The following is a 25,221-nucleotide window of genomic DNA, read 5'->3' on the forward strand; positions in this document are numbered from 1 at the left end:
ATATTAATCTAATTATAATGCAGATGATTAAGTCATTTACACAGCTCCATAGACTAATTAACGCTCACGAGCCCACGTTTCTGTGATTTCCAAACAGCATAGAGAGCAGTGTGGAGTGTGATGTGGTGGAGATACAGGACACGCAGGATAACACTGGGAGAAAAGTCAGGACGTGAGTTTGGGGATTGAAAGATGGTGTCTGTGTCGTGAAAGAATCCTGCACTTCTGTTGAGCTTTCAAAATAAATGCACCATTTGAACCAAAAGATCTTGGTTTTGTTTCTATAAAAAGGTCCCATGACCACTACATATACATTACGTGTTTGGCTATTGCAGTAGTGTGAATAACATTATCGAGTATTGGAATGTTTAACTTTTGTGACTGTTGGTGAGATTTTGTTTGTGTACCTTAAACTTTTTGTGCATACCATCCGTTTTTGTGCACTGATTAGTTAAGGTGGCTCATTTTGCAAGATCTCACAGGTTTTGCCTATGGATGGATGCTTGGTGCACTGGTGATAGCAATGTCCTAGCAATGTGATAGCAAGTGTAGAGTACTACCACTACACTTTACAATACTACAACTAATACTGCTTGATAGCAATGATGAACTAGCGATGTTCAAACTGGTAATTTGTCCCAGCAATGAAAAAGCAAAGGAAGGAACTGAAATAAAAGCACTGCTGTATGCAGCCGTACGAACAACCTTCCTCTCTTCCTCTCTTCCTCTCTTCCTCAAACAGCGTACATGTCTATCCAGACGGTCAGGAAACAAGGTCAGTTTTGAGCTGGACTGATATAAAAATGCTGTGCTGCTAAAATGTTCCACTTAGGTTTCAAGACAGCTTGAATTGGTCATACTGCAAAATTTTTGTGCAAAGTTCAGATTGCCCATAGAGGCCAGAACACATGCCAAGTGGACAGGGACTTGTGTGAGACACGGTGGAGACTCCCTGACAGAGACACATGCATTTTTTTCCAGTGTGTGAGGAAAATGGTCTCAGTGCTCACACCAGCATAAAAAATAAAGAGAGAAGAAAACAGAGAGGGAAAGATAGAGAGAGAGAGAGAGAGAGAGAGAGAGCAACACAAATTCCAGTAATGTTTTCCTCCTAATTTTTCCCTCAGTGTTTTGTCTTCTCCGCTGCTTCCCTGGGGACGGTGGTGATTGATGGCCTAATCCTGCCACTGTACTCCAGACATCTCATCACAGCCTGTGTTCTTATCATTAGCAGTTAGCCTATGCCTGCTTCCACAGCTCACTGCCTGCTACCAGCCCATGAGATTTAAGGGGCTGGCCTTTAGAAAATATTTAACATGAAATTGAAATCTTGACAGGGCTGAGAAGTCCGTTCTCAGCGAGGCAGTTTTAATTAATCAGGCCTACCGCACCATGCTGCCGCGCTGATTACTCGAACACGTAGCCCCGAATGAAAGCGCCCGCGTCTGGCGTCCTGCGGTCCTGCCACACATCAGCCTGAGCAGGACTCACGGGCAGCGAGGGGGAGGGTCGCTAAATAAAAATGTAAATGTGGAAAAGACCCTATGCAAAACACACGGGCTGCCCTTAAGAGAGGAGGAGGAGATGGAGGAGGAGGAAGATTCACTCCTGCTTTTCTTCCCTACAGCAGGAGCAGTGGGGGGGGGGGGGGGGGGGGGGGTGTCAGTGCAGATGCATGCAGATGGAGCCAGACTAATCTCAAGGGTGGAGTTAGGGTGGGCTTGGGGTGGAGTCAGGGTGGGTTTGGGGGTGGAGTCAGGCTTGGCTGGCAGATGATTGCTTCTTGCAGGTGTGTGTCTGTGTCCGTGTGAAGACCACGGCTGCCGTGCCCACGACCCTCTCTAGAGGAGAGTGCAGGGAAGCGGTCTACAGGCCCCGGGCTGCTGCCCCGAGTTGTGGCCACCATCAATAAGCAAAGAAGCAAAGAAACATGATGGAGGCAGCGATAGTGTCAGGATCCGTCCTGACCACGTTCACAGGAACACTTGAGTGGGGCGTTTATGCTGTTCCCCCATTTCTCTCTCTCTCTCTCTCTCTCTCTCTCTCTCTCTCTCTCTCTCTCTCTCATTCTCACTCTCTTTCTCTCTCTCTCTCTCTTATCCTCTTTTGTCCTCTATCCTGCACTCTCTAGTCCTCTCTCTCTCCTTCCCTCTCTCTGCTGATAGGTTCCCGTTATGCGGTTGCATACATGCAGCTCTCACAGGGGCTCGGACACCAGCCAGGCCATGGCAGTGCACTCTAATGAAGGCCAGCACACACACACACACACACACACACACACACACACACGCACGCACACACGCACACACGCACACACGCACACACGCACACACACGCACACACACGCACACACACGCACACACACACACGCATACACGCACACACGCACACACGCACACTCGCACGCACACACACACACTCACACGCACGTGCACACACACACGCACACTCACAAACGCACGCACACACACACACTCACACACACACACGCACACACACACGCACACACGCACACACGCACACACACGCACACACACGCACACACACACACGCATACACGCACACACGCACACTCGCACGCACACACACACACTCACACGCACGTGCACACACACACGCACACTCACAAACGCACGCACACACACACACTCACACACACACACGCACACTCGCACGCACACACACTCACACGCACGTGCACACACACACGCACACTCACAAACGCACGCACGCACACACACACACTCACACACACGCACACACACGCACACACACGCACACACACGCACACACAAGCACGTGCTTACACACACACACACACATGCATGTGCTTACACACACACGCACGTGCTTACACACACGCACGTGCTTACACACACACACACACACACACACACACACACACACACACACACACACATGCTTACACACATACACACACACGCATGTGCTTACACACACGCACGTGCTTAGACACACACACGCACGCACACAAACACGCACTTACACAAACACACACACGCGCGCACACACACGCACGCACACGCACGCAAGCACACATACACACACACAAGCTTACACAACCACGCATGCACGCACACACATGCACTTACACATACACACACACACGCGTTTACACACACGCACGCATGCACCCACGCACGCACTTACACACACATGTGCTTACATACACATACACACACACACTATGGTCATCCATACACAGACAATGTGCATTGGAGCTTGCAGCGCTATGGTATTACTGGTCTAAATATAAAACACACACACAGCTCGTGTCATCTACTGTGTGGTCCTAAAAGTTTTCTAGAATATATCAAGCAGCCTGTTAGTCTCTGCTGGTCACTGTGGCAGTAACAATGTGTCAGGAGGTGAATTCACTACACAAGTCCGTTCAAACTGTTTTCCAGCGAAATTCTGCTATTTGAAGCCACAGTCTCAGCTGGGCTTTGCCACATCTTTGTTCCCTTTTCAAGGGATCTTTTGTTGTTGTGTCAAGGCTCACAGAAGTACAAACATGCCATGCTTATTTGTAAGGTGAAAGGCAAAGAGGACGCGGCCATGATAACATCTGATCAGACAGTCACAGACCGCGTGATTAGCGGGTTGACACTGACACAAACGTCTGGAGTCAAGATGGCTGGACCTCCCTGCACGCCATGCTCAGATGGGCAGGAACCTCTGAGGTAAATTCGTAAATTCACACAGTAGTCAGTGTACACCACAAACACGCCACAGACACGCTACAGACATGCCACAAACACGCCACAAACACGCCAGGCAAGCGGAAAGTGTTGCGACTGTACGGATGAACACAAACACTAGCATGTCTTGTGGGTGTCTATTTTAACAGCTCTGTCTGCTTCAATGCTACCTGCCAACTAGCTTAACCGTGTGTGCCAAACATTCCACATTTGGGGCATTTCGCTGACACTTTTATCCAAAAGCGACTTACAATTACATCTGAATACAGTGGTAACTTGGCAGTGGTGGGACTTGAGCTGACAACCTGCTGATTACTAGCTGAGTGCCTTAACCACTGAGCTACCTCTGCCCCTGTGCTTAAACCACACTAAAGACCAAACTCTGAATTTGTGGGTACTGCTTCGCGTCAGACCCTGTAGGAGATCAGGCAAAACTAAATATAAGATTGATGTGAGTAAATGTATGATTAATGTATGATAAATTTATTTGCATATGAGTTTTGTCAAATCAGGCCTTTTGTGGCCTTGAGGCATAAAATGTGTCTCAATCATGATTGCACAACCAAAAGCACCGACACACACACACACACACACACACACACACACACACACACACACACACACACACACACACACACCTGGGCCTGGGTGGAGATGTGGGCGGGGGCAAGGGTGGAGATGTGGGTGGGGTCAGATGAAGCCCTACAGGCTTCAGACAACTCAGCTCCTGAGGGGAGCCATTGGGCCCACCAACCACAGCTTAAACGGGGAAAAGATGTTTCTGCTTACATAAAATACTGCTGCAATAGTTTCTTCATTAATTTTTAATGCCCACAGCCTGTCGTGCCCAGGTCCTTCTCCACCATTGCCCTCTCTCCTCCTCTCCCTCTCTCCACCCCTCCCTCTCTCCTCCCCTCCCTCTCTCCACCCCTCCCTCTCTCCTCCCCTCCCTCTCTTCTCCTCTCCATGCTGTCATAAAAGACTGCTGGGGGACAGGACAGGACGGTGGAGACACCCCAGACCACTACCCCCTCCAGCCCCCTGTGGTTTGTCCTTACACGTGCAGGTGAAGGAAAGACAAGTGTGCAAACGTCCAGGAAGATGACGACACTCTTCAAGAGCGACGGGTCCTGAGACATCAGACAGACGTGCCGCACCACTCTGCCATTCACAGCCCTCCACTGGCTGTGATCCTCAGTACAGCTGAGGAGAGGAGCAACCACCTCACCTTCACCTGCCTCACCTTTACCTGCCTCACCTTCACCTGCCACACCTTCACCTGCCTCACCTTCACCTGCCTCACCTTTACCTGCCACAGCTTCACCTGCCACACCTTCACCTGCCTCACCTTCACCTGCCACAGCTTCACCTGCCACAGCTTCACCTGCCTCACCTTCACCTGCCTCACCTTCACCTGCCACAGCTTCACCTGCCACACCTTCACCTGCCTCACCTTCACCTGCCACAGCTTCACCTGCCACACCTTCACCTGCCTCACCTTCACCTGCCACAGCTTCACCTGCCACACATTCACCTGCCTCACCTTCACCTGCCACAGCTTCACCTGCCTCACCTTCACCTGCCTCACCTTCACCTGCCACACCTTCACCTGCCTCACCTTCACCTGCCTCACCTTCACCTGCCTCACCTTCACCTGCCACAGCTTCACCTGCCACACCTTCACCTGCCTCACCTTCACCTGCCACAGCTTCACCTGCCACACCTTCACCTGCCTCACCTTCACCTGCCACAGCTTCACCTGCCTCACCTTCACCTGCCACACCTTCACCTGCCACACCTTCACCTGCCTCACCTTCACCTGCCTCACCTTCACCTGCCACAGCTTCACCTGCCTCACCTTCACCTGCCACAGCTTCACCTGCCACACCTTCACCTGCCTCACCTTCACCTGCCACAGCTTCACCTGCCTCACCTTCATCTGCCACAGCTTCACCTGCCACACCTTCACCTGCCACACCTTCACCTGCCTCACCTTCACCTGCCACACCTTCACCTGCCACAGCTTCACCTGCCACACCTTCACCTGCCACACCTTCACCTGCCACAGCTTCACCTGCCTCACCTTCACCTGCCACACCTTCACCTGCCTCACCTTCACCTGCCACACCTTCACCTGCCACACCTTCACCTGCCACAACTTCACCTGCCTCACCTTCACCTGCCACAGCTTCACCTGCCACAACTTCACCTGCCACACCTTCACCTGCCACAACTTCACCTGCCACACCTTCACCTGCCACAGCTTCAACCGTCTCAGCTTCACCTGCCACACCTTCACCTGCCACACCTTCACCTGCCACACCTTCACCTGCCACACCTTCACCTGCCACAACTTCACCTGCCACACCTTCACCTGCCACAACTTCACCTGCCACACCTTCACCTGCCTCACCTTCACCTGCCTCACCTTCACCTGCCACACCTTCACCTGCCACACCTTCACCTGCCTCAATGACTCCCATGATGATCCGGAACCAAGAACTACAGCAAAACTACCTGTTTCAAAATAATGTTCATTAAATTAAACATCCAGGTATGAAGGTCTGTTGCTCTCGTTAACATGAGGGATGTGAGGTAGGAGGCCTCACACAATAATGAATGAACACTGTTACAGCAGGAGATATGAAGGACGCCTGACAGTGGCACCATCACGTCTACTGCACCGCGTCTACTGCAGCGCGTCTACTGCACCATCACGTCTACTGCACCATCACGTCTACTGCACCACGTCTACTGCACGTCTACTGCACCATCACGTCTACTGCACCATCACGTCTACTGCACCGCGTCTACTGCACCGCGTCTACTGCACCGCGTCTACAGCACCATCACGTCTACTGCACCACGTCTACAGCAGCGCGTCTACAGCAGCGCGTCTACAACACCACGTCTACAGCACCATCACGTCGACTGCACCGCGTCTACAGCAGCGCGTCTACAGCAGCGCGTCTACAACACCACGTCTACAGCACCATCACGTCTACTGCACCGCGTCTACTGCACCGCGTCTACTGCACCACGTCTACAGCAGCGCGTCTACAGCAGCGCGTCTACAACACCACGTCTACAGCACCATCACGTCTACTGCATCACGTCTACTGCACCACGTCTACTGCACCACGTCTACTGCACCACGTCTACTGCACCATCACGTCTACTGCAGCGCGTCTACTGCACCATCACGTCTACTGCAGCGCGTCTACTGCACCATCACGTCTACTGCACCACGTCTACAGCAGCGCGTCTACAACACAACGTCTACAGCACCATCACGTCTACTGCACCGCGTCTACAGCAGCGCGTCTACAGCAGCGCGTCTACAACACCACGTCTACAGCACCATCACGTCTACTGCACCGCGTCTACTGCACCGCGTCTACTGCACCACGTCTACAGCAGCGCGTCTACAGCAGCGCGTCTACAACACCGCGTCTACAGCACCATCACGTCTACTGCATCACGTCTACTGCATCACGTCTACTGCACCACGTCTACTGCACCACGTCTACAGCACCATCACGTCTACTGCAGCGCGTCTACTGCACCATCACGTCTACTGCAGCGCGTCTACTGCACCATCACGTCTACTGCAGCGCGTCTACTGCACCATCACGTCTACTGCAGCGCGTCTACTGCAGCATCACGTCTACTGCATCACGTCTACTGCATCACGTCTACTGCATCACGTCTACTGCACCACGTCTACTGCACCACGTCTACAGCACCATCACGTCTACTGCAGCGCGTCTACAGCAGCGCGTCTACAGCAGCGCGTCTACAACACCACGTCTACAGCACTATCACGTCTACTGCATCACGTCTACTGCACCATCACGTCTACTGCAGCGCGTCTACTGCACCATCACGTCTACTGCAGCGCGTCTACTGCACCATCACGTCTACTGCATCACGTCTACAGCACCACGTCTACTGCACCACGTCTACTGCACCACGTCTACAGCACCATCACGTCTACTGCAGCGCGTCTACAGCAGCGCGTCTACAGCAGCGCGTCTACAACACCACGTCTACAGCACCATCACGTCTACTGCACCGCGTCTACAGCAGCGCGTCTACAGCAGCGCGTCTACAGCACCATCACGTCTACTGCACCGCGTCTACAGCAGCGCGTCTACAGCAGCGCGTCTACAACACCACGTCTACAGCACCATCACGTCTACTGCAGCGCGTCTACTGCACCATCACCTCTACTGCAGCGCGTCTACTGCACCATCACGTCTACTGCAGCACGTCTACAGCACCACGTCTACAGCACCACGTCTACTGCACCACGTCTACTGCACCACGTCTACAGCACCACGTCTACAGCACCACGTCTACTGCACCACGTCTACTGCACCATGTCTACTGCAGATACTGTACCGTTTCATCTGGAAGGAACCCCAGCATGGTGAAGCAGCACGAGCAGACACTCCACCTACCACGTCTGTTAGAGCCACTGACCAGGAGTGCTCCACCTCACACACACACACGCGCGCGCACACACACACATACACACACACACACACATGCACACTCACACACACACACGTACACACATGCACACACACACACACGCGCACACATGCACACACACACACACACACGCACACACATGCACTCACGCACAGATCATACACACACACACACACATATGAATAGGAATGCATACACACACACAAACGCATGCATGCACACATGCACTCATGCACACATGCACTCACGCACACATGCACAGACATGCACACACATGCACAGGCATGCACACACACATGCACAGGCATGCACACACACACACACACACACACACACACACACACACACACAGACATGCACAAACACACACACACACGTGCACAGACATGCACACACACACATACATATGGGCACACACACTTTTACAAGTGGGATGTGAATACGCAGTGAACCCACAATGCTACACCAGCACATACACACACACACACACACACCGCACAAACACAAAGAGGCAAATAATAGATTTACACACACTCGCACGCGCACACAATCTGGCTGTGCCGCCCCTAAGCAGGAGGGAACGTATCCAGCGCGCTGGGTGACACTTACCAGACACGCCGCCATATGTGGTGCGCTTGTCCCAGCCCACGGAAGGCCAGGGAGAGCCGTCTGCCTTCAGTCCCATCAGGCCCGAGACCGTGTTGGTGGCGGTGACGCCATCTGCACCACCTGCACCCATGGGGATCAGACATTAGCCATGGTTAAGGGGAGGGGTGGGGGGTGGGGGGCTTGCGCGGGGCCATTTCTGGCCCGTGAAGAGCTGCACGGTTTGAGCTAATGCAAGGCACGGCCGAGCTACCCATCCCTGAACACGCTGCCAAGCCATTTCACCGCAACACACACATGCCAGCTCTGCTCAGAGCATGTAAACACTGCTCTCAACACACAAACACTGCTGTGGCCACGCAAACACTTCTCTCAACACATAAACACTGTTGTGTCCACGCAAACACTGCTCTCAACACATAAACACTGCTGTGGCCACACAAACACTGCTCTCAACACGCAAACACTGCTGTGGCCACGCAAACACTGCTCTCAACACATAAACACTGCTGTGACCACGCAAACACTGCACTCAACACACAAACACTGCTGTGGCCACGCAAACACTGCTCTCAACACATAAACACTGCTGTGGCCACGCAAACACTGCTCCCAACACACAAACACTGCTATGACCACGCAAACACTGTTCACAACACATAAACACTGCTCTCAACACAAACACTGCTGCTACCACGCAAACACGGTTCTCAACACATAAACACTTCTGCAACCACGCAAACACTGCTCTCAACACATAAACGCTGCTGTGGCCACGCAAACACTGTTGTCAACACGTAAACACTGCTGTGACCACGCAAACACTGCTCTCAACACATAAACACTTCTCTGACTACGCAAACACTGTCCTCAACACATAAACACTGCTGTGACCATGCAAACACTGCTCTCAACACACAAACACTGCTGTGACCACGCAAACACTGTTCTCAACACATAAACACCGCTGTGACCACACAAACACTGCTCTCAACACATAAACACCGCTGTGACCACACAAACACTGCTGTGACCACGCAAACACTGTTCTCAACACATAAACACCGCTGTGACCACACAAACACTGCTCTCAACACATAAACACCGCTGTGACCACACAAACACTGCTCTCAACACATAAACACTGTTGTGACCACGCAAACACTGTTCTCAACACATAAACACCGCTGTGACCACACAAACACTGCTCTCAACACATAAACACCGCTGTGACCACACAAACACTGTTCACAACACATAAACACTGCTCTCAACACAAACACTGCTGCGACCACGCAAACACGGTTCTCAACACATAAACACTGCTGCGACCACGCAAACACTGCTCTCAACACACAAACACTGCTGTGGCCACGCAAACACTGTTGTCAACACGTAAACACTGCTGTGACCACGCAAACACTGCTCTCAACACATAAACACTTCTCTGACCACGCAAACACTGCTCTCAACACATAAACACTGCTGTGACCACGCAAACACTGTTCTCAACACATACACTGCTGTGACCACGCAAACACTGTTCACAACACATAAACACTGCTCTCAACACAAACACTGCTGCGACCACGCAAACACGGTTCTCAACACATAAACACTGCTGCGACCACGCAAACACGGTTCTCAACACATAAACACTGCTGCGACCACGCAAACACTGCTCTCAACACATAAACGCTGCTGTGGCCACGCAAACACTGTTGTCAACACGTAAACACCGCTGTGACCACGCAAACACTGCTCTCAACACATAAACACTTCTCTGACCACGCAAACACTGCTCCCAACACACAAACCCTGCTGTGACCACGCAAACACTGCTCTCAACACATAAACACTGTTGTGACCATGCAAACACTGCTCTCAACACATAAACACTGCTGCGACCACACAAACACTGCTCTCAACACATAAACGCTGCTGTGACCACGCAAACAGTGCTCTCAACACATAAACACTGCTGTGACCACGCAAACACTGCTCTCAACACACAAACACTTCTCCAACCATGCAAACACTGTTCTCAACACATAAACACTGCTCTCAACACAAACACTGCTGCGACCACGCAAACACGGTTCTCAACACATAAACACTGCTGCGACCACGCAAACACGGTTCTCAACACATAAACACTGCTGCGACCACGCAAACACTGCTCTCAACACACAAACGCTGCTGTGGCCACGCAAACACTGTTGTCAACACGTAAACACTGCTGTGACCACGCAAACACTGCTCTCAACACATAAACACTTCTCTGACCACGCAAACACTGCTCTCAACACATAAACACTGCTGTGACCACGCAAACACTGTTCTCAACACACAAACCCTGCTGTGACCACGCAAACACTGCTCTCAACACATAAACACTGTTGTGACCATGCAAACACTGCTCTCAACACATAAACACTGCTGCGACCACACAAACACTGCTCTCAACACATAAACGCTGCTGTGACCACGCAAACAGTGCTCTCAACACATAAACACTGCTGTGACCACGCAAACACTGCTCTCAACACACAAACACTTCTCCAACCATGCAAACACTGTTCTCAACACATAAACACTGCTCTCAACACAAACACTGCTGCGACCACGCAAACACGGTTCTCAACACATAAACACTGCTGCGACCACGCAAACACGGTTCTCAACACATAAACACTGCTGCGACCACGCAAACACTGCTCTCAACACACAAACGCTGCTGTGGCCACGCAAACACTGTTGTCAACACGTAAACACTGCTGTGACCACGCAAACACTGCTCTCAACACATAAACACTTCTCTGACCACGCAAACACTGCTCTCAACACATAAACACTGCTGTGACCACGCAAACACTGTTCTCAACACATAAACACTGTTGTGACCACGCAAACACTGTTCTCAACACATACACTGCTGTGACCACACAAACACTGTTCACAACACATAAACACTGCTCTCAACACAAACACTGCTGCGACCACGCAAACACGGTTCTCAACACATAAACACTGCTGCGACCACGCAAACACTGCTCTCAACACATAAACGCTGCTGTGGCCACGCAAACACTGTTGTCAACACGTAAACACCGCTGTGACCACGCAAACACTGCTCTCAACACATAAACACTTCTCTGACCACGCAAACACTGCTCCCAACACACAAACCCTGCTGTGACCACGCAAACACTGCTCTCAACACATAAACACTGTTGTGACCATGCAAACACTGCTCTCAACACATAAACACAGCTGCGACCACACAAACACTGCTCTCAACACATAAACGCTGCTGTGGCCACGCAAACAGTGCTCTCAACACATAAACACTGCTGTGACCACGCAAACACTGCTCTCAACACACAAACACTTCTCCAACCATGCAAACACTGTTCTCAACACATAAACACTGCTTTGACCACGCAAACACTGCTCTCAACACACAAACACTACTCCGACCACGCAAACACTGCTCTCAACACATAAACACAGCTGTGACCATACAAACACTGTTCTCAACACATAAACACTGCTTTGACCACGCAAACACTGCTCTCAACACACAAACACTACTCCGGCCATGCAAACACTGTTCTCAACAAAAAAACACCGCTGTGACCATACAAACACTGCTCTCAACACATAAACACTGCTACGACCACGCAAACACTGCTCCCATCAAACAAACACTGTTGTGACCACGCAAACACTGTTCTCAACACATAAACACTGCTGTGACCACACAAACACTGCTCTCAACACATAAACACTGTTGTGACCACGCAAATACTGCTCTCAACACATAAACACTGCTGTGACCACGCAAACACTGTTCTCAACACATAAACACTGCTGTGACCACGCAAACACTGTTCACAACACATAAACACTGCTCTCAACACAAACACTGCTGCGACCACGCAAACACGGTTCTCAACACAAACACTGCTGCGACCACGCAAACACTGCTCTCAACACATAAACGCTGCTGTGGCCACGCAAACACTGTTGTCAACACGTTAACACTGCTGTGACCACGCAAACACTGCTCTCAACACATAAACACTTCTCTGACTACACAAACACTGTCCTCAACACATAAATACTGCTGTGACCATGCAAACACTGCTCTCAACACACAAACACTGCTGTGACCACGCAAACACTGTTCTCAACACATAAACACTGCTGTGACCACGCAAACACTGCTCTCAACACATAAACGCTGCTGTGGCCACACAAACACTGTTGTCAACACATAAACACTGCGGTGACCATGCAAACACTTCTCTCAACTTACAAACACTGCTCTGAATGCATAAACACTGCTCTAGGTATGCAAAACACTGCTTTGTGGATGCAAACACTGCTTAGAACAAATGTACTCTGAACATGCAAAATGACTCCGAACACACCAACTGTGCTCTGAATGGACTAATGCTGCACCAATGTTGCTCTGAACATGTAAACATTGTTCTGAACATGTAAACATTGTTCTGAACATGCCACTGCTGCTCTAAATGTGCCAACATGGCTCTGAGCACACGAACGCCACTCTGAATAGGTAGTGACAAACGCCACTATGAACATGGCAACTCCACTGTGAACACGCATACACTGCTCTGCACGTGCGAACGCCACTCTGAATGTGAAAATGTGGGCTATGCTTTATGCGTAGAGCAGGTTGCCAATGATATCTGACCTTTGTGAGTTAATCGTGACATGCGTTGAAGCTCGTTACAGTTATTGATGAGTGGAGGAGGAGAGACGAGAGATGAGAGGGCCAACTACCTTCCTGAGCAGCCCTGGCAATGTCCACAATGTTGGTGACGTTGGGGGTCAGCTTGGCGAAGAAGGGGATCTTGACAGCCTGTCGGACCCAGCGACAGATGTTCCTCACCAGCTCTGGATCCTGTTCAAATGGGGTTGGGAATCAAACAAACAAACAAAAACAACCACCAAAAGAGATTCACATTCACACCGCTGAGCTAAATGGACAACACACAGAACAGGGCACCTTAATGCTGGCAATCTGTTGTGGACGAGAGAGAGAATGAAAGAAAGGAGATGGATGGAGAAAAAGAGGGAGGGAGAGAACAAGGGATAGTGAGAGAGAGAGAGAAGGACAGAGGAGAGAGAGAGAGGAGAGGGAGAGAGACAGAGAGAGAAGGTAGAGAGAGAAAGAGGAGGAGGAGGAGAGAGAGAGAGAGAGAGAGAGAGAGAGAGAGAGAGAGGGGCTTGGGGCAGAGACAGTGGGATCATATAAGTGTGAACTGCTACTCCAGGAGGATTCATGCTTTATTAGACATCTTGTGCCCTGTCGGAGGGGCTGTTTAGAGAGGAGAGATGCCCTCAGCATCTGCCCTGCTCCCTGCCTGGGTGCAGCTCTCCGCCTGCTCAAGCACAACCACATCTAAATCCACCCCATCCACAAGGAAGAACAACTCCAACCCATAGAACATATGTCCAGGAAACAAGACCTGATTAGCTTCCCAATGTGGCAGACGTATACTGCACAAAACGTTATTTGAGGCACCTAAGTTCTTAATAATATAGTATCGTACAGATTTTTTTTCCTGATGAAAGCCCTTGGCAAGCTTTTTGGCCCACATCTAACCAGATGGTTGATATTAGGAGAGCACATGGGTTAAAATTAAATAAATAAATACATTCTTGTGATCTAGGTTATACGTCACACACAGGATATACATTACACATCACATTATACATTACATACCAGAATATACACTGCACACCAGGGTATTACACATCTATATATTACACCCCAAGGTTTACATTACACATCAATGTAGAAATTACAGTGTGAACTATAGAAATGCAATAACTTGATGATATGCAGTAACACTACCTATATCATTTGTGACCAAGGTAATCCATTTAATTAAAAATTAACAACTATATGCCTTCCTAGCTAATTATGTAATTCTAAGGGTCAAACCTGACTGCCAATCAGACTGAAGGCATGGCAGAAAAATACAGTTTCCACAGCATTTTAATGAAATTACCTCCCATATTGATACATTACTGTTTTCACACCAGGCACATAAGACACACGCCTCCACGGCAGCCGTGCACATTTAACGCAAGCAACTGGTCTGTGGCGGTTGACACGATTCCAGCACTGTGCGCACTGCAGGGATTCTCCGGGCCTAACACGATCACCGGCAACTGAAGCTATTTGTCCTTGTATCTTTAGCACTTACTGCTAAGATACAGATATTATGTACAGAACTGACAATATACTGCTGACCTATTTTGAACTGAAAAAGATAAAGTGGTTTGTCTTTGTGTCGTTGACAAAAGGTTTGTTTTATATTTGTTACATTCTCTCTCTCTCTCATATATATATATATATATATATATATATATATATATATATATATATGAATTATTCCATATGTTTTATAGTGCTCTCATGACATAACTGATGTGTTCAGCAGAATCCATTTATCACCCTCTGTAGGGAGGCAGTCAATATACATAGATCACTAGTATTATAAAATGCTAATCATATTTTGTAAATATTGTATGCAACGCCTTTGTTTGGACATTTGAACTAATGATTTATTCATTCACTGTTCATTTATTATGCTGTTTTTTTTCCACCATAACAGTTTTTTTTTTATCATAGTCACTGTGGACTCTGAATCTCCTCTCTTCCTCTCTGAAAAGGTTAACTCAATGCAAACTCTGCCGTTGTCTTTCATGTCTGCCTGGGCTCCTCAGGGCTGGACACCCCCACGAGCCTGCCTCACGCGCCCGAGCCCTCAAGTGCCCGAACCCTCGCGCACAGTAAGCGCTTTGCCTCATCCTCATCATGGCTGTGCCTCTCCCGTCTTCCACTGGAAACAGCCTTCTGTTCCGACATACCCAGTAACTGTTAGCATACATCCCCCTTGAGTGCTGATCTCGCTCCCATGTACACACACAAAAAAGTGCAGTTTACAAAGTCTCTGTACCAAACAGAACTATGAGGTCAGTTTCCTGCACAGGGGAAAGGTTAGCGTTTGATTTTTTAAAACCATTAGCCTGAATTGATTTGTCAGAATAGGGAGTCCAAAAGAATTTTCCGGGCATGCTGAGTGATTCAGTGCTACACACAAAACACAGAGAGAGAAAAAAATCATTTTCTGGCCATTTTCTGCGATGAGATTTGAATGTTGTGGATATGTGTTCTGGAAACATGCGGGGGGGGGGGGGGGGGGGTGGTATTTGCACCTAAAAATATGCCAAACACATTCTAAAGGCTCTAGATGGGGGACAGAAAAGGTTACTCCATTGGAGATAACATTCATTCCTAGCTTTTTCATAAGATATTGGATTTATGCACTCGTGTCTGCAGCAAGTGCCATCCATAGCAATTTGCCTTGATTTATTCAAGATTTAAACAGGGCATAAACAAGGCTGGAGTGTTGGGTTCAACCAGTCCACCCGCAGCTGTCTGACAGAGAAGGAGACGTAATATGGGAGCTCCTGAGAGATGCCTGATAGGGCTCCTGGCTTCCTCGGGAGATTCATCGGTTGATATAGCGGATCCTGAACTCCAGGCAACAAGAGCCAATGTCACCAGAGTTACGGGCAGCAAGGCACAGCAGCAGAAATCACACACCTCCTGTTCCCCCGATGATCCTGGAGGAAAACCTCCCCAAAAATGAATCCTGATCAACGTGTCCGATGCCAGCGAGGAGATATTAACAGGGGCGACATGGAAATAATGCAGACGCTGAGAAATTACAGCAGTCTAGACATATCGGTGGATGTAATGACATCACAACAGTTACACAGGAGTTATTTCTCTTTAATACAAGGTTATAGCAGCCTGACAAGGTTTGTGGAGAGACCACCGAGCACCAGGGCCCTGTGCAGAGGCAGGCTCGCATCCTGAGGGCATGCCTTTTTTATGAGCAAAATGGTGTTAGTCTTTAAAAAGAACAACAAGAACACAGCCGCACAGGAAGCAAGGCTGGCCTTCCTCCCAGAGGGTCATGGGAAATTGCATTATGCCCGGCCCAGCAAGAGCGACGGGGTCGTGGCCCGGAGCCAGGCGCCAGCCGCCCAACAGATGCTGCTTGTAAGAACTCTGCTCTTGCAGTGGTCGCGTGACAGCTTATTACGGGCCGGAGGGGGCGGGGCGAGGAGGCGGAGCCGGTCCAACCAGTCCACTCCACACGCCATCACACGCTTGGCTGCGAAGCCCGAGCACCTGTGTGGCTGGATGCAACCCCGGGGCCAGCGGCCCCGCCCCCCGCCCCCCGCCCACACGAGCAAGCCGAAGGACCAGCATGCCCGGCGGCTGCGTGGATGCACCCATCCGACAAGGAGCGCGTTGAGTAGGGGGAGGACGAACAGCAATAAGGGCTGAGAGAACGGACCACGGCTCAGGAGGGCCGGAGGGGGGGCGGAGGGGGGCGGAGGAGAGGCGGAGGGGGGGGGGGGGGGGTCTAGTATGAAATTAAAGGAGGGGCACGGCAGCTCCACAGAGCATTCTTTATTTATTTCTCAGTTTTCCTGTGCACTGTCACCGCAGGGCAGGTGAAGCCCGCCGTGGGATTCATTTCAGCACGACTAAGGGGAGGGGGGGGGGTTAGATGGGGGAAGAGAGAGGGAGAGCAGAGCGGGGGTCTTTAGCACCCTCAGGCATGGGGAGAGAAGGAGAGGGAAGGCGGGGAGATGCAGAGAGGGACGGGGGAGGGAGGGGTGGGCGGGTCTGGGGGTGGAGGGGGCGTGCCGAGGGACAGTGGTGTTCCACCTGAAGTTTTAATTTGACCACGCAAGGTCACGGCGGGTGGGTGCGCTTGTTAAGAGGCGGCAGCCGGCAGGTCTCGTAGGAGGGATGATGGAAGCGGCGTGCCACCAGGCCCCCGTTTGGTGGGCTGGAAATAGCTGTGGGAGCCCGCGCCGCTTTTAATTTGTGGATCCGAGGAGCCTGTACTGAAGGCTGGGGAAAATATAAGATCCCAGTGGCTGCTGAGTCAAACCTGAGTAAGAGCTATGAAATAAAGGCCCCTGGTACACCGGGGGAGACCTCTATCTGTCACAAGTACTGAGCCGTTATAAGTGCCTCCTCAACCTGCGATAATAACAACTGCGCTAATGTCAAAAGAGAAATTTACATTCAAAGCACCAATCAGGCGCTGCTGTACAAACCAGGCATGGCTGGGGTGTTCTACAACAGATAAACAAGACTGGCACATTCTGCTACCGTTTCAGAGAGACACCCTTATTTTCAAAGGCCTCTGCTACTAAAAATGTCTGTCTTTTGACGATCGGTGAAGAGTCAGTCTCGCAGTTTAAGAATAAACAATATAATGAAATCGTTACACACACTTACGCTTATCAGAAGTAAACAAAAATAGCAATGCGAAGCCAGTTAAAGTTTGAACAGCTCTGAGGAAACGCACAGCTAAGTTAAGCAGAGAGGGGTTCCAGAACTGCATATTAATACTCCATTAAAATCAAATTCTCCTTCGATACAGTCAGAAATAATGTTTTTTTCCCCAGCTCGAAGAGGAGGTGTCAGCCAGTGTGATTAAATGATATTGCTTAGCTTTAGTTCATGCAGAGGTTACCTGCCTGTGGCCCGGCGCCTTTGATTAGCTTTTTGTCTTAGAGCAGAAAACCAACGGCAAACGGAAATAGCTGATTGAATTTATGAGCACTGTAGTGTAAAACAGCTCCGTCTCTGTTTGAATGGAAAAGGCCCTTTATTTCCTGTAGTCTACCACCTAATCAGAGGGACAGGGAGGATTAACGTGTGTCCAGGTCCAGACACGGGCGGCCAGGAGTCGTGGCTACAACGGGCCGCCATGATTACACAACCAGTACAGCTCTATCACCTCGATGGATCATCCCTCTACTCCATAAAACATGGAGACTTCTGGGTATCCGCTCTAAACCTAAACGCAGACGCCATGACCTCTCAAACAAACCTCTGGGCAAGTCATCCGTGCCTCGTCCTGGGCACAGCGCTGCGTGACGGAGCCACGTGATTGGTGCTTCTCCTCCCAGCGCAGCAACCCCCGTGTGATTGGACCTTTAAAGAAGATGATGGAAGCGTGTGCAACCTCTGTCCTGCCTGCCTGCCAGTAGTGCCGTGTGAAGAGGACGGTGAGAGAGGGCCACAGCGAACGCGTGGAGTCCTCGGTAGTGCGGCTTTAAGGGTTCCTCCGCAGCAGGAACACAGGGACCTTCTCCTTCTCCATGGGAAGGAGAGATGGAGAGCGTCACGGGGACCTCCACCCACGGCCTGCCGCTGCGCCTCGGATGCGAGGCCGATGATGTTATAGCGATCTGACATGGTTTGTGTGTGCCAGGAGCGATGTTCATGTCATTGGGGTGACCACTACAGATGCGGTGAGGAGTTGTGTCAAAGGCGTTTAGAGGGAGAGAGAGAAATTTGCACACAGACTAATAACCGAGTGGCTCAAACGTACAGCATTTAAGACTGGGCCCAGGGAACCGCAGCAAGGCACGGACTGTTCCTCGCTTGTGCTGATTTCATTACTAGACCTGTTGTACCTGTCTTTACCTTTAAACAGCAACTGAGGATCTAGCTGAAGCCCTAAACAGTGCACATTGATTCTGTGTAATATACATTATACATTTGCAAAAGAAAAAGGGGAAAAAAATGCTCTGAAGTCTCCATAATCCTCCACAGACAAACGCTACATTAATCCCGCAGAATGGCATTTGAAAAAAAAAAACTAATTACAAAATGCAAAAAAAGTGTGTAACAATTTATGGATTATTAAATTCCCTTAATGCTTCTATTAAAAGTGTTGTTAGGTAAAAAGACCATCAAGATCCACATGCAAACTCTGAGTTGACGTGCATTCATAACAGGTGCATAAATATCAGACACTGGTGACAGTCGCTCTCCTTACAAAACACCTGCATTGTCCATTCACAGCACAGACATGTTTCATTTCATTCTGAGCAGCACACACACAGGGAGGCGTTTCATCTCAGACCCGCACCTCCTGGATCAGCCTCTCACTAAAGAGAACCCAGACACGCCACTCATATTCATATTCAGCATTTCTACAAAAGTCTCAAAGTCTGAAACACTCTCTTCTCATATCTGATGAATGAAACGACGTCCCTAATCTATGCCTCAGTGTCTGTATGTACGTTTCATCCACTCTGATTATAGACCTGTACTTGGCTATATGTCACAGAACGCGTATTCATGCGGCCGGGTTGCGTGTAATAGTTACAGTAATGGCGGGATAATAGTTAGGCTCAGTGTAAAAGCCCGTGAATGGTAAGGCTGTGCGTGCAGACAGACGCCTCCTGCCCCCTGGGGGGGCGAGTGTGAGGTCCCGAGGCCTGGCTCTCACTACGCTGGAGGTGTAGGAGTGAGGATCACGGCCCTACCTGCCCACAGGCGAGTCCCATGCCCCTCTCACCCATCCCATGGGGGCAGGACAGATTCAGCTCCAGCGCATCGGCTCCAGACGCCTGTTCAGGGGAAACATTTATGCAAACATTATTTCAATATCGATGCACTCATGGTTTTATATTTTGCTTTTATCCCCCACCCCTCTGTGTGAAGGCGGGGCAATCAGTGCACGTTCATCAAGGTCCGTACGCCAGCCCGGCCAACGCTCGCCGAATCAAGCCCAGCACTTGAGTTTTGCTTTTCTTTTAAATATTCGGATAATTAATCATGCAACGGGCAGAGGACGGCAGCGGTGCGAGAGCTGCTCGGAAACACAGGAGCACGAAGCCCCGATTCAAGAGGACGCGGGCGTCGACGGGAGACAAAACAACGGTGAGTGAAACATTAGGCCTAAAATAGATCAGACAAATGATGACTGTTCCACATGGACGCGCGGAAGACGCAGCGCTGTGCGCAGACCGGTGGAGTGGGGCGTCGGGCGCCGATGTGCAGGGAAGGCGTTTGACAGGCAATTACATACCCGCGGGGGCTTTAAACCACATCACATAGGGGATTTAAACAATTACAAAAAGCTCCACCAACCTGCCAGAGTGAGTCCAGCTGTAGATTTATGATTCGCCACAGACTGACAGCCATTAAAGAGAGAACAGAAGAAGAAGTATTTTAGCCTCACAAAGCACGAAGGAGCCAGGGGCAGGATGAAGCCATTTATCATAGTCAGCGGGGACGTGCTGCTGCCCCTGGCCCCCCTGGATTAGGCACCAGATTTCATGGTCAATTAGGGCCAAACGCAGGTACAAAATGGACACAATGCGCCATGATCCCAAAGCCAATTATCAATAATGTTTAATTTCACCCGGCTTCCTTTAAGCCCATTATATACAGGGTGAGTGGGGCGGGAGGCGTCTGTCTGGCTCCGCCCCTCCCCCCGCCCTCGGCAACAAAGGGCCGCACGTGCGATGAGTTAAGCGCTATCATCGCACGTCCCAATAAGCGGCTTTGAGAGGGAGAGCGGCCAGGGCGCGTGTGATTTCGCCGGCTTAGAGAGCGGGCCAGTCCAAAACATGGCAGCACGGAGCCAGGCAGAGGAGGCGGGGCACACGGAGGAGGCGGGGCACGCGGAGGAGGTGGGTGATCTTGGACTCAGCCCGGAAACAGAAGAGTCTCCCACCCACAGTTCATCCTTTAAAGCACTCCTCAGGGAGTGCTGGGAAGAAAAGACAGAAGAACAGACAGACACAGATAGAGGAAGGAGAAAGGGAGAGAGAGATGAAGGAACATACAAAGAGCAAAAAAAAAAGAACAAGAGGCTTAGTGCCACAGACCCACTCCTCTTATCCTAATCCCTAACAGACATAGATACACACACACACACACACACAAACACCCGCACACACACTCCTACAGCCGCACACACCCACACACACACACACACACACACACACACACACACACACACACACACACACACACACACACACAAACACCCGCACACACACACACACACTGGTGCACCTGCACCCGCACACAAACATATCCCCCCAACAGCTCCACTGAGGGCTGCGTGATGACATACACTCATCCTCTTCTGCAGGGATTGTAAATGCACGTGGACCTGAACATCAGCAGTGGGGAACACACCCTTCAATATGAACTCACCGTACCCCAAACCACTCTGTGATGGATGACATCAGCCTCAGACAGGTAGGAGACGGGAGAACAAACATGGGAACCTCTAATGATCACCACATGTCACATGATCACCACATGTCACATGATCACCACAGGCATCATTAAGCAGCATGTGCACAAGCTCTTGTCTTCAGTAGTTCAGTAGTTCTCAGTACAAGCTCTTGTCTTCAGTAGTTCAGTAGTTCTCAGTACAAGCTCTTGTCTTCAGTAGTTCAGTAGTTCTCAGTACAAGCTCTTGTCTTCAGTAGTTCAGTAGTTCTCAGTACAAGCTCTTGTCTTCAGTAGTTCTCAGTACAAGCTCTTGTCTTCAGTAGTTCAGTAGTTCTCAGTACAAGCTCTTGTCTTCAGTAGTTCAGTAGTTCTCAGTACAAGCTCTTGTCTTCAGTAGTTCAGTAGTTCTCAGCTGAAGTGTTCTTCACTTCACTTGTTTCTCAGCTCTTCAAACTTGTTCATTAAACACAGTGTATATGCAGACCTGGTTATTAAAGAACAAGAATCCACAGTGGAGCCCCAGTGCAGAGGGACTCATGTGTTTAGATGTTAGAGTCAGGATTAAAGCTGGAGTTAGGATTAGGGTTAGGATTACAACTGGGATTAGGGTTAGGGTTTAGGTCAGGGTTAAATATGGAGTTAGGATTAGGGTTAGGGTCAGAGTGAGGGTTAGGGTCAAAGTTATAGGCTGTGGTTAGGATTAAGGTTATAGCTGGGTTTAAGGTTATAGCCCTCTGTTTTCTCCCCCTGTTTCTTTCTTTCTCCCTCTGTTTTGTCTCCCCTGTTTTTTCATGGCTACCGCGGAGGAACGGGCTCTCGTCAAGCTCGGCTCGGAGCTGGACAAGCTGGGTCGGCAGATCCAGCGTCTTCTGGAGAAGCAAGCGGAGCTCACCCAGGAGAAGACCAGGCTCGAGGCCGCCCGCGACGCTGCCTACTCGGCCGTCTCCACTCCCTCGTCACGGCGGCTCAGCGCGACCGCCATCTTGACCCGGGCACCAGGCTGGGAGCGCCAGCGAGGACGCGGAAGGCAGCCGGCGTCGTCACCCCTACCTCAGCCGGACTTCTCCTCTGCGAATCCGTTCGAGGTGCTCAGCTCCAGGTCCTCCGCCTCGCCCTCACCCCTGCGTCCGACACCACCCTCACCAGCGCCGGCACCGAAGAAGAATAAGGGCGGTATCCTTGTTATCGGCGACTCGATAACACGACACGTGAAGATTCACCTGCCAGGCGCTAAAAGAACCCCCACTGTGTCATGTTTTCCAGGCGCTCGTGTCCTGGACGTGGCCAGGCGGCTTCCCTCGGCGCTGAAGCAGCGAGACGACTTCGGCACCGTCGTCCTTCACGTGGGGGCTGTCGACACCTTCGCCCGGCGCAGCGAGATCCTGAAGGAGCACTACCGATCGCTTCTGGACACCGCGCGGAAGAAGACGTCGGCCAGGCTTGTTGTCTCCGGTCCGCTTCCAACGTTCCGGCGAGGGTGCGAGTCATACAGTCGTCTTTTCTGTCTCCACAGCTGGCTCCGGGACACCTGTAGCAGCGCCGGCGTGGACTACGTCGACAACTGGGAGAGTTTCCGAGAGCGTCCATCATTCTACCGCCGAGATGGACTTCACCCCAGTCGCCTAGGCTCGGCAGTCCTCTCCAGGAACATCGAAGACGTGCTACGTCGGGCCTGACCAGCCACAACAAACCACGCAAATCAGCTAAGTAGAACTTACTTCCCTAACTACCAAACCATTGAGACTGTGTCTGTTAGCCGTGGCAGGTATAAGAATAACAGGGCGATATGTTTTAAAAATCTAATTAAAATTAAATTAAATAATCAACATGAAGTGAGCAGCAATATTAAGCTAAGGCTAGGACTTTTAAACATTAGATCACTTGCATCAAAAGCTGTGATAGTAAACGAAATAATCTCAGATAACAGACTAAATGCACTCTGTTTAACAGAAACATGGGCTAGAGTAGGCGAATATGTAAGTTTTAATGAAGCAGCTCCTCCTGGATACAGTTATGTTCATCAGCCCCGTATCACAGGGCGTGGAGGTGGAGTAGCCACAATATATGACACAGACATAGGTTTTACTGTAAAACCAACCACCTCTATTAACTCATTCGAGGCTTTGATAGGTGAAATAGGCAATAATCGTATAGGCAATAAAACAAAGCTTAAATTAGTGACCATCTATCGACCGCCGGGTCCCTACTCAGAATTTCTTCAGGAATTTGCTGAGTTTCTTTCGGAACTAGTCTTAACCATCGAGAGATTTGTAATTGTGTGTGATTTCAACATTCATTATGAAAATGAATCAGACCCACTGAAAATTGCGTTCGACTCCATACTAGATTCAGTAGGTATAGCCCAAAATGTGACAGGGCCTACCCACCGCTGTAAACACACCTTAGACTTAATACTTACTTACGGATTAAACATAGAACATCTGGCAGTCATCCCCCAAAATGACGCCATTTCAGATCATTTCTTACTAATATATGAAATGACTTTATACAATGTACATCAGATGCGCCATACAAAAACCACGCGCACTATTACATCCGACACTGCAGCAACATTTATAAACTTACTGCCAGAGCTACCGAACACTATGCCACTGCAGCCCAATGAATTGGAACAGGCAACACAACAGTTTTATTCCACACTCAGCAATACCTTAGACAGTGTAGCTCCAATTAAAACAAAATTAATTAGGGAGAAAAAGCTATCACCATGGTATGACGAACACACTCGTCTTCTAAAACAGGCAGCTCGAGCAGCGGAGCGAAAATGGAAATCCACCTCACTAGAAGTGTTTAGAATCACATGGAAAGACGCCATAGTCAAATATAAACATGCCCTAATAAAAGCTAGAGCCGCATACTATTCGACACTAATAGAAAACAACAAGAATAACCCTAGATTTCTCTTCGCGACGGTATCTAAACTAACAAGAAATATCAACGACACTAGTTCTAACACAGCACTTACACACACTAGCGATGAATTTTTAAACTTTTTCAATAATAAAATAGATAATATCCGACTACAGAGTCATAATACATTGCAGCCTAACCTCCAATCCAACCCCAGTAGTTCAGCTATTAGTAACTATGCATCCAAAAATATTACTGAGCTAAATATCTTCAATCCTATATCGCAAAAAGAGCTCACAACATTGATTAATTCGTCTAAGCCTACATCATGTATATTTGACCCAGTTCCAACCCGTCTATTTAAAGACCTACTCCCAGCCACTGCAGGGCCCTTACTTA

At 49.8% G+C, this 25,221-nt stretch overlaps 1 protein-coding gene across 1 annotated transcript in view; it reads right to left on the reverse strand.

The window, feature by feature from the left end:
• LOC143500493 (dihydropyrimidine dehydrogenase [NADP(+)]-like) overlaps positions 1-25,221 on the reverse strand; it is a 62,920-nt gene that overhangs the window by 21,396 nt on the left and 16,303 nt on the right. The window contains exons 4-6 of the mRNA XM_076994642.1: positions 20,244-20,327; positions 13,638-13,758; positions 8,829-8,948 (exon numbers count right to left, since the gene is read on the reverse strand). Coding sequence (XP_076850757.1) covers positions 8,829-8,948; positions 13,638-13,758; positions 20,244-20,327 — 325 coding nt within the window. The remainder of the gene's footprint in view (positions 1-8,828; positions 8,949-13,637; positions 13,759-20,243; positions 20,328-25,221) is intronic.

This window comes from Brachyhypopomus gauderio, unplaced genomic scaffold (genome assembly GCF_052324685.1).
Source record: "Brachyhypopomus gauderio isolate BG-103 unplaced genomic scaffold, BGAUD_0.2 sc153, whole genome shotgun sequence".
NCBI classification, from domain to species: domain Eukaryota; kingdom Metazoa; phylum Chordata; class Actinopteri; order Gymnotiformes; family Hypopomidae; genus Brachyhypopomus; species Brachyhypopomus gauderio.